The sequence below is a fragment of the Microtus ochrogaster genome, unplaced genomic scaffold (assembly GCF_000317375.1).
Source record: "Microtus ochrogaster isolate Prairie Vole_2 unplaced genomic scaffold, MicOch1.0 UNK225, whole genome shotgun sequence".
Lineage (NCBI taxonomy): Eukaryota > Metazoa > Chordata > Mammalia > Rodentia > Cricetidae > Microtus > Microtus ochrogaster.
The window spans coordinates 25,202-36,261 of record NW_004949323.1 but is presented as its reverse complement, the minus strand read 5'-3'; the positions used below and the strand labels follow the sequence as shown (position 1 = coordinate 36,261).

At 43.3% G+C, this 11,060-nt stretch overlaps 2 protein-coding genes across 2 annotated transcripts in view; both read left to right on the top strand.

Moving 5' to 3' along the window:
• The window catches only part of LOC101988625 (class I histocompatibility antigen, Gogo-B*0101 alpha chain-like), a 2,857-nt gene extending 2,188 nt beyond the window's left edge, over positions 1 to 669 (top strand). Inside the window, exon 6 of the mRNA XM_005372175.2 lies at positions 513 to 669. Within this exon, the coding sequence (XP_005372232.2) occupies positions 513 to 669 (157 nt within the window). The remainder of the gene's footprint in view (positions 1 to 512) is intronic.
• A 6,655-nt stretch (positions 670 to 7,324) lies between these two features.
• On the top strand, positions 7,325 to 11,051 carry LOC101988051 (HLA class I histocompatibility antigen, alpha chain G-like). Its single transcript, XM_026778506.1, has 5 exons — positions 7,325 to 7,907; positions 8,142 to 8,420; positions 9,107 to 9,382; positions 9,497 to 9,607; positions 10,665 to 11,051. Exons 1-5 carry the CDS (start codon positions 7,325 to 7,327, stop codon positions 10,709 to 10,711), a joined length of 1,296 nt encoding a protein of 431 aa, XP_026634307.1. The 3' UTR covers positions 10,712 to 11,051.
• The last annotated feature ends 9 nt before the right edge of the window (positions 11,052 to 11,060 follow it).

Sequence of the window (11,060 nt, the reverse complement as noted above, 5' to 3'; positions counted from 1 at the left end):
AGGAGGGGAAGGGAAGGGAACGGATTGGTGTCTGAAGGTTTCGTCTCCACTGAGTCAAAGCCCTAGGTGGAAATGAGCTCATCACCTGTTTAGTTATTGTGAGACCTACTATACAGGCATACTTACCCAACCTGGGACTCCATGTTCTAGCGCATTTAAATTCCAGGGCTATGGGGGTGCTCTAGGAGACCATTATCCTGCATCCCTATCAGCTTTTTCTTTCCCCAGATGTAGTTACTCAGATAACTTTCAGAAATCAGTTTGCCCTATTCTGCTTCCATCCTCTGGTCACATGTTCCAGCTTTGGAACTCTTCACACATTAGGGAAACACCCACTCACAGTGTAGAAGGGAGGCAGAGACCAAGTCCCTCACCACTTTCTCAAACATCCCTGCAGCTGGGCACCACATGAGTCCTCAATTCCATCAGTTCAATGACCACATGCTGGACTGTGACTGAGAACATGGTCATAAGGAAAAGCTAGAACTGCAGGGATTGCATTTGGGAAGGATGACATCATCACATGCAGCTTCCAAGAGCAGCAGGGGAACTGTCACAGTGACCAGTTCCAGGGTCTCAGTGGTCCTCTGTCCAGTTTATCACACGTGGGACCTGATGTTGACTGTCCTATCAGAATTTCGTTTATTGGACTATTCCAAAACAAAATAATCTCCTATTATCCAGCATCACAAAGAAAATCATTTTATGTTTAAATGATAAGAATCTAGACTTCCTTATTGTACCTAAAAATAAGAAATCAGTTCAGAAAGATTTCAGATAACAGCCAGAGACTTTCCCTATATAACTACTTCTTATGACTTTCATCTGAGGCTATGCCCATGATAGAGAAAACAATATACATTTCTGAACATGCTAGCTTGAGTGATGATATATACTCTCCCTTTTCTTTCTTGGGCAGCAACAAAATGATGATAATAATAATGCCCATGCAAGACCCTTCTTCATTATTCTTACTACTAACATCAGTGGTCACCAACCTTTTCCCACAATACTCAGGCCTCCTTCACCCATCATTTAGATTGTTGAGTATGGAGCACAGGACTTACCTCCTCATTTTTTGTTTTATTTGTTTTTTTTTTTTGACAGGGTCTCGTACTGTATCCCAGGCTGGCTTTGAACTCACTGTGTAGCTGTGATGGCTAATCTTCACTGTCAACTTGACTGTATTTAGAATCTCCTAGGAGATGCAGTTCTGGGTATCTCTATAACAATGTTTTCAGAGATGATTAAATGAGAAGGGAAGACCCACTCTGAATGTGGGTGGTGCCATCCCTGGGGCTAGGGTCAAGATTGAATAATACAAATGGGAAAAAGCCAGCTGAGATCTCTGTGTTCTCCTTCCTGATCCATTGAAGTTGGAGGAGTCCCAGCCACAAGCTCCCAATGCCGTGAATTCCACCACGCCTTATGTTGAGATGGACTGTATGTACCCTCTTAACTCGTGAATCAGAATAAATATTTTAAAGTTGTTTCTCTCAGATATTTTGTCACAACAATGAAAAAAAGTAACTAATACAGCAACTCAGACTGATCTTGATGTCCCCGAAATACTTTTGCCCAATTTTGGGAATGTTTGTATAGTCAACCACAGATAGCCTCAGGAATGACTCAGCCATGAATGAGGCTGATGTATGGAGTTTGGGGCTCTTTGTTTACATCCTTCTTGCTATATTATCTGAAAAACCAGCAGTTTCTGCACCAAACACCCAGAGTCTCAGCTCTACAGCGAGATTTCTGAATTTTGAGATGTCTAGGGGACTCCTGGACCTAACAAGGTCTGGGACTTTCTAGTCTATGGGCCTTTTAAACACAGTTTCAGAGTTGTGTGGTCTGCTCTAGGTAGATGCTCTATTGAGATCACTAAGTACTGGACCAGGACTCAGTACGTCTTCCTTTCTTTCCTCCAGCTAATCACTCTGTTGGTGATTTTCTTTATCTCCAATGTTTTAAATATTATTTACTATTACTTCCCAGATAGATTTCTTCAGTCCAGATATTTCTGCCAAATACCTCCAGACTCATCTGTCCCAGTGCTAACCTGACTGTTTCGTATGCATTTCCCCATTTCTGTTAATGGCAACTCTGTCCTGCTACTTAGACTGTCAAGACCTTTCTATTGTCAACTTTACCTTGTTTTCATAATCCATATTTAACTGAGCAGGAAATGTTTGAGTTATATATGTACTGAAGATATTAATCTTCTTTCAGATGTATAGCTGGTAAAGATTTTCTCCCATTTCTTAGACTGTCTTTCACGCTCTTGGTGGTTTTTTTTTTGTTTTTTTTTTGTGCAGAAGCTTTTCAGTTTCATGCAATGCACTTGTCAATTCTTGCTATGATTTCTTGAGCCATGCTTTCTCCATGTGGCAGCTGAGAGCTGCACTGCCTTTGGAATGGATAATAAGAGTTGCCTCTGAGACTGCTCCATCTGAGGTGGATGGATAGCAGTGCTGGGAACCCAGGGTAGTTGTCTTCCTCTACATGGCATGAGGTCTATCACATGAGCACCAACAACAGCAACTCCAGGAAAAACACCTGTGGGGCTCTGGGCAGGATCCTCAGCAGACAGTGGCAGCAGCTGTGTGGCCTTTGCTGTGGGCAATGAGACTTGCAACTGAGGCTGAGTCACCTACCCAGAAAGGACTTGCCTGCCTAAGGGAGGAAGGACAATGAGAAAAAGAAGAGCAAATGCTGCCTTTGTGAGAAACTGGTTCACCATTTCTGACACCTGGGGAATGTGAAGGAGGCATAAAGGAAAGCGCAGGAATTAGATCTGTGCCTCTGCAATCCCAAAACCTGGGAATGATGGTAAGAAAAGACAGTAAAGACAGAGAAAATGCAATAAAAGTAATGGAAAACCCCTCAGGCCAACCTTTAACTCAGGGAAAAGACTGATTCAGCATACATACAGGACCTTAGCAGTGATTCAGTATGGGAAGCCTTGATAATAAGGAATATTCTCCCTCTGAACTTTTTGAAACAAACAGAAAAGAAAGAAATATTTTAAATTAAAATAGCCCACTCACAGGGTACCCAAGACTGTGCGACATAGATGTAGATAAGGTCTGAGCTATGGAAGTAGAGAAATTGAGTAGGGAAATTGAGCACTGTAACTACTCACCCACCTCTCTATGAGACAAAGGCTGAACGATCTGAGGCAGGATGAAAGGATCATTAGGACAGCAAGAGACTGACTCCCTCAAGCTGTCTTCTCCCTTCAGATGTGTGTGCACACACACATAAGCACAATTTTAATGTTTGGTTTTAAGTGCGGACTGTGTAGGACAGATTAGGAGGTGTGTCACTGGGAGTGAGTTTTGAGGCTTCAAAAGCCCAGGCCATCCAATTAGCTTGTTCCTTTCCTTTATCATTTGCCTTGGTTGTGGTGTGTTGTCACAGCCCTAGAACAGTACCAAGACATTTGTCATTGGTACCATATCTAAGATATTTGTTACTATAAAGTGTGTCCATTCCTGTGTGCTTAGCCACTTCAGAACTTCTTTTTTACTAACTCTGTAAAAAAGCTAGAAATAGAGGACAAAATTTTAGACTGAGGTATTTATTTATTTATTTATTTATTTATTTATTTATTATGTATACAATATTCTGTCTGTGTATATGCCTGCAGGCCAGAAGAGGGCACCAGACCCCATTACAGATGGTTGTGAGCCACCATGTGGTTGCTGGGAATTGAACTCAGGACCTTTGGAAGAGCAGGCAATGCTCTTAACCTCTGAGACATCTCTCCAGCCCCCTAGACTGAGGTTTCTTGTGAAGTGACACAAATCTGAAGAAGAGTACCCAGGAGAAGGTAGCATCCCCTGGGAGCTAACTTGATCCTTTTCTCATGTTCCCTGACCCTATTCTAGGTCTGTCTGTGATCATCCCCTGGAATAGGATCTGAGATCCAGGACTAGGAGTTTCTTCTGGCACCAACTGGTCCTCCATCCTTCTCTGACTTTATCCTCCCAGCAATGGAAAAGGGTGTAGTTAATTAACTTTTATCATTTCATTTCCATCCCTTGGCTTCATGTCCTGGCATTAGAACCCCTTCTCCCTAAAAGTCTAGAAAGGAAGCAGAGACCAAGTGCCCCCATTGCTCTGCTAAACATCCTTGCAGCTGAGCACAGCTTGAACCCTTGACCAGTGTATACCTGTACCTTGTGCAGGACCTGGTGTGGATGAGCTTTTGTCTTCTGTCCCCACATATGAATACTCCAGTTTGCGAATTTTTATTTTTCTAAGATAAAAAATTTGTAAGCTTCTAATTTCACATATAAAATTAGTTTGTGGATAAATAACAAGAATTTGGATTCCATTATTTTTGTCTATAAGTTGCAAATCAGTCTAGGGAATATATAATAATAAGTGGCAATCAGTTAGAGATTTACATTATGTTAATTGCTTCCTATTTCTCATACCTGAGGCTACACCCCATAGGAGAGAAAACAATATGTCCTTGTCTACATGACAACTCAGGGGTGATGACATTTGGAACTGTTCTTCATTGTGGGTGCTACTGTGATGATTGACATCAGTGGCCTCAAATCTCTTTCTAGAATTCCCAAGCCTCTTCTCAGACCCCACTGTCTTCGACTGTAAAACAGGGAGCTCAGATTTTACTTTTTCTGTCTCTCTTTTGCCGGGTCTCATACTGTACTTCAGGCTGTCCTAGAACTTACCATGTAGCTGTGACAGCTAATCTTCAGTGTCAGCTGAACTGGAGTTTGAATCTCCCAGGACTTGCCATTCTGGAAATGTCTGTGAAGGGTGTTTCCAGAGATTAGCTGAGGAGGGGAGAGCTGCACTGAATGTGGGTGACCATTGATCTGGGGCCCAGACTGAAGAACAGGGAGGAAAAGGAGAAAGACAGATAAAAGCCAGCTTCCTGATTCCCACACTCTGCTTCCTGATGCATGGAGATGTGAGTTATCCCAGCCACATGCTCCAGCTGCCATAAACCCAGCCATGCCTTTCCTGCCAGGCTGGGTTGAATCATCTTAAATCAAAATTCAAAACAAATCTTTCTTGCCTTAAGCTACTTCCGTCTTTTTTTCAGATTTTTGTTTGTTGTTTGTTTGTTTTATATGAATGAGAAAACTGAGTAATAGTACATTTGGGTTGGCCTTCTACTCCCAGAAATCATCCCACCTCCCTCTGAGAACTGGTGTTGCAAGTGTGGGAATATAATCTTCTATAAATGTATTGGGATGAATTGAGACTGTGGGAGTATGTCTGCTGCCTCCTTAACCTTTGTATCTATCTATTCTATAACTCTCGTATATGCATATATTTACTGTGTGTTGTGTCACATTTCAGTTAATATTACTAATTAAGATTGGAATAAAAGGACTGTAGAGATGGCTCAGTGGTTAAGAGTACTGCCCTGCCTGCTCTTCTAGAGGTCCCGAGTTCAATTCCCAGCAACCACATGGTGACTCACAACCACCTGTAATGAAATCTGGTTCCCTCTTCTGGCCTGCAGGCATGCATGCAGGCAGAATACTGTACACACAATAAATAAATAAATCTTTAAGAAAAAAAGAGAATGGAATAAAAGAGCATGTGTATTGCTTCAATTAGATTACCATGGAAAGCAGTATTATCTGTTAAATTCCTAAAATGAATACCATCACACTTAGTGAATTTATTGTTACTTAATTGTGACATTGTAGAATGTCAGATGTTCTGTGTTTTGTGTGCTGTTCAAAGAACAAGAGTCGCCCAGAATGTGATTCTAGGCTCTCTGACAGCAGGGAGAACAGCTTCTGAGAACTGAACCTCAAACCTCTGCTCAGAAGCATAATTATTGATTGCACACAAAGGTTGTGTTTGGAGGACAGCAAGGTCTTTATACCAAAGTCCCTTAGATCTATATGTTCTCTGAAAAAAAATAATGCCCCCACAACTTTAATCTTTATTATGTACTGTTTGCAATACCCAATAATTCAAGACCTGCAAGTGTGCCCAGATAGTCTTGTGACCAAAGTCATGAAAGGGACTGAAAATTTCCTCAGAAAAAGTTTATAAATCATAGAAAACAATCACTGTACTATGATTTTTTTCAAGTTCTAGATACATTCATCAAACACTAATACATTCTACTGATACCTTAGAAACAGTGAGAAACAACTATTACATTGTAATGTTTACCCTAGATACAATGATTCTACTAGATTCCCACTACAGTGGAAAAAGATACAAGCATGACCATCTATGTTTCTTATGTAAACAGAATATTCCTGATACACCGTGAATATAAAAAATAAAGACAGAGATCACAACTTAAAGAGAATTTATTCTGGAGTCAAATGTAAGTGACAATAGCCTGGAACACAGATTTCAGTTCCTATAAATTCCATGTCCTAAAATGGTAACAGTTTTATTGTTTTCATAGTAACAGAACAGCAACAACAAGGCACAAACAACAGATCTTAGAAATACAAGGCAGGTTGTATCCATGCAGGGAAATCTGTTAGACCTGAGATGCTCTGTGATGACATGAGTTGGTAGAAGCTAGGGGTCTGTTTGTACATTCCAAAAGGGTTTACCTAATAGTCACAAGGATGTTAGGTCACACAGAGAGGAGTAATAATAGATATTTAAGGAACTAGGACATATTTATTTATTTATTTTGTTTTGCTTCGGTTTGGATTGCTTTAGTTTGGGTTTTTGGTTTTTAGAGACAGGGTTTCCCTGTGTAGTCTTGGCTGTCCTGAAACCCTCCCTGTGAATCAGACTGGGCTCGAACTCACAGAGATTCTCCTGTATCTGCCTCCCGAGTGCTGGGATTATAGGCTTGTGCCACCACAGCCTGACTTGGTGTTCTTTTAAAAATTTTATTATTTTTATGTTATGTGTATTGATGTTTTAACTGCATGTTTTTTTCCCCTCCACACTTTCTACAGCTGCTTACAATCCTCCATTACTGACCCTAACTCAAAGGCATTACTTTCCTCTCTATATAACTGCAAGATTAAGGCTTGCAAGAGCTGTTCTCATCCTACCCCTAACCCTTGCTTAAAAGTAATGAAATGGTGCCAGAGCGTCTTCTGAGTCTGGTTTTATTATTGTTTTTGTTGTTAGCCTTATTTTTTTCTTTTTAATCAAGAAGAATTCACAGATTGGAACCCTTTATTCCCCAGTAATGTTTGGACATCCACACATTCACTTCTGCTGTATGTAGGAATTTCAGAGAACCCACTCAGACTTATCGTGATCCGTCCCCACATCCCCACAACGCTATAAAACTCCACAGAGAGGAACAAAGACCTAATCTCCTCAAGTTCTCCAAACACTGAGGATGGGGTGCACAGTGCCAAGAGCCCTCCTTCTGTTGCTGGCAGCCACCCTGTCCCCAACTCTGGCCCTCTCGGGTGAGTTCCAGGTGGAGAGAGAAACCATTTCTGAAGGAAGAAACGGGGTGACTGGGTTGGGACCGCACCCGGAAAGCCGTGTCTCTGCCCTCGCCCAACGAGCCCTCCCTTCTCCCGGAGATGGGCAGTCAGTTCCAAGCTCCCTTCTCTCCGCGTTTGGACCCGCGCCCCTTGCACACCTCCCTAGGGGTGCACCTGTTCCTCGATCTGGCCGGATGCAGGGATCCCGCGCGCCACTCCTAGGCTCACACTCCCTGCGTTATTTCTCCACCTCCTTCTACAATCCTGGCTATGGTGAATCTCGGGTCAGGGTCGTCGGCTACGTGGACAACACACAGATCTTGAGCTTTGACAGCGACAATGAGAGTCAGCGAGTGGAACCGCGGGTGCCATTTATGGCGCAGGATCCTGAGCATTTGGATGAATTGACGCGTCTCGGCAGGCGCATCTTAATAATCGGCCGAATCGAACTGAGGATCCTGTTCAACTACCGTAGCAAGAGAGAGAATGGTGAGCGACCTTAGATTCGTAATGCTAGTGTACAGTCTCCAAATATTCTGAGGGACATAGGAACATATTTTGGATTAGTGAAATCCGTCAAGTTTCAGTCATCCTGGGGAAGCTTGAGGAAATTTATTGGGGTTTTATTTCACTGTGAAATAGGCTTTAAGCAATCATGCACAGGCTATGTGTATTGAATGGAGCTAATCTAGGAGACTGTGCTGACCTCCCTGGCTGCAACAGGGTCTCACACTATCCAGGAGATTTGCGGCTGCGACATAGGGCCAGACCACCGCCTACTCCGTGGGTATAAGCAGATCGCTTATGATACCCAGGATTACATCTCTCTGACTGAGGACCTGCGCTCCTGGATCGCAGCGGATACCAAGGAGGCTCAGAGCACCAGGCGCAAGTGGGAGGCAGCAGGGTTTGCAAGGCCATGGAAATCTTTCTTTGAAGGAAGGTGTGTGACGTGGCTTCTCAAATACCTGGATAAAGGGAAGGAGATTCTGCAGCGTGCAGGTAAGAGGGTTAGGGTAGTTTCTGTCCGCCTTTGAGCAGAATTTCTGGGAAGAAAGAAAACAAATTCCTAAGCCACCTATTGGAAGGGAAGGTTCTTCTCTGTTTAGCTGGTCCCCCTGGACAGTTTTCTCTCTGCCTGCCTGTTCTCAGAGGCTTAATATCAGTTACAATTGTCTGGCCTATAGCTTAGGCCATTACTGGCTAGTTCTCTCTATAAATTAACCCATTTCTATTAGTTTCTGTTTCATCCTGTGGCTTCTTGGGTGGCTACTTGGAGTCTTCTGATTCTGCCTTCTCTCTGTGTATCTTTGTTTGGACTTCCAGCCTAGTTTTACTATGCTAAGCCATTGGCCGAAACTGCTTTCTTTATTCATTAATCAATAAAAGCAACACATGTACAGAAGGCCATCCCACGTCAGGTAATTCCCTTTTGATCTCAGTCCCCGTTTCTGCCATTGCTCACAGATCAGGTGTAGCTACTCAGTCACTTGCCCACTCAGAGGTATACAAGTTCACACCTTTATCGTAGAACTTACTGTAGGAATAGATAGGTCTTCATTCTGGGCCCATGAAGTTTAGGTGCTGCTCTCTAGATCCCCAGCCCAACTCTGGGGATGATCACATGATCAGTGCTCAAGTTGTCCTCAGGAAAGAACAGAAGTTTGTTTTTCTCTGACTCTTCTCAGATCCTCCAAAAACAAATGTGACTCATCACCCCAGACCTGAAGGAGGCGCCACCCTGAAGTGCTGGGCCCTGGGCTTCTACCCTGCAGACATCACCCTGACCTGGCAGAGGGATGAGGAGGACCTGACGCAGGACATGGGACTTATTGAGACCAGACCTGCAGGGGATGGAACCTTCCAGAAGTGGGCAGCTGTGGTGGTGCCTTCAGGAGAAGAGCAGAGATACACATGCCATGTGCTGCATGAGGGGCTGCCTGAGCCCCTCGTCCTGAAATGGGGTAAAGGGGTGTGTGTAGGCCCAGAGTCTGTCTTAGGGAAAGCTGGAGCCCCTCTGCAGACCCTGAGCAGGGTCAGGGTCCCTCACCTCTGTCCTCCCCTACCCTCTCTGGCAGAGCCTCCTCCATCTCCCACCACCCCCATGATGGGGATCATTGCTGGGCTGATTCTCCTTGGAGTGTTGGTCGCTGGAGCTGTGGCTGCCATTGTGATGAGGAAGAGTACAGGTAGGACAGGACAGTGTCTGAGATTTGGGCCTTCCTGAGAAATTTCAAGCCCTGGATGTAAATGTGCCAATGTCCTGTTTTGTTACTATAAAGTGTGTCCATTCCTGTGTGCTTAGCCACTTCCAGACAATTATTATTATTCTTATTATTAATCTCTGTAAGGAATACCTGGAAATAGAGGACAAAGGATTCATATTGAATATTCTCGTGATGTGACACAAATCCATGGTGGAGTCTCTAGGGGGGAAATGGCTGGGAGGATACTTGATCCTTTTCTCATGTTTCCTGACCCTGTTCTAGGTCTGTCTGTGACCATACCCTGGAATATTATCTGAGGTCTAGGACTAGGAGTTTTCTCTTGCACCAACTGGTTCTTTATCTTCTCTGTCTTTATCCTCCCAGAGATTGAAAAGAATGCAGTTTGATAACCTTATTAGTTTATTTCCACCCCTCATGTCCTGGCATTAGAATTCCCTTTTTCTTAAAAGTCTAAAGAGGAAGTAGAGACCTAATCCCCCATCACTTTGCTAAATATCCCTTCAGCTGAGCACAGCTTGCATCCTTGGCTCCACGGGTGTACACCTGTACCTTGTCTAGGACCTGGTATTAATGGGCTTTTGTGTTCTGTCCCTCGATATGAAGACTCAGTTTGGCTTTTTTAAATTTTTCTAAATTAAAAAAAGTAAGGTTATAAATTCATATATAAAGTTTTTTATGGTTAGATGATAAGTATTTCCATTATCTTTGTCTATAAGTTGGAAATCAGTGTAGGGAATGTTCAGATAGCAATCAGTCAGAGACTTCATTGTATAAAATGCTCACTATTTCTTATACCTGAGGCTGAAGCCCATAGGAGGGAAATCATATGTTCCTGTCAACATGACTTCTCAGGGCTGATGATGACATTTGGGAATTGTGTGGTTGCTTCTCTGATGGTTGACATCAGGGACCTCAAACCTTGTTTTAGAATTCTCAGGCCTCTTCCCACATTCTTGCATTTTAGAATGTAAAGTAGGGAGCCCAGATATTACTTTTCTCTCTCTGTCTCTCTCTTTAGTAGGTTCTCACTCTGTACCCCAGGCTGGTCTGAATCTCACCATGTAACTGCGACAGCTAATCTTCAGGGCCAGCTGGATTGGATTTCGAATCTCCAAGAACTTGCAATTCTGGAAATGTCTGTGAAGTTGTTTCCAGAGAAGATTAACTCAGCAGAGGAGGAGGCTATTGAATGTGGGGTGACAACAGCCCATGATGTGGGGGTCCAGACTGAAGAAAGGAGAGGAAAAGGAGAAAACCAGATAAGAGCCAGCCTCCCCACACTCTGCTTCCTGATGCATGGAGATGTGAGTCATCCCAGCCGCAGCTCCAGCTGCCATGAACTCCACCCTGCCTTTCCTCCCAGGATGGGTTGAGTTTTCTTAAATCAAAAACCAAAATAAATCCTTCTTGCCTT

Bases quoted from the DNA above. Each gene is read 5' to 3' on its own strand.
- LOC101988051 (XM_026778506.1), top strand. From the start codon at position 7,325: ATGGGGTGCACAGTGCCAAGAGCCCTCCTTCTGTTGCTGGCAGCCACC. The intron at 7,908-8,141 runs GTGAGCGACCTT...TGGCTGCAACAG, and splicing joins CCGTAGCAAGAGAGAGAATG to GGTCTCACACTATCCAGGAG. The intron at 9,608-10,664 runs GTAGGACAGGAC...CTCTCTCTTTAG, and splicing joins TGTGATGAGGAAGAGTACAG to TAGGTTCTCACTCTGTACCC.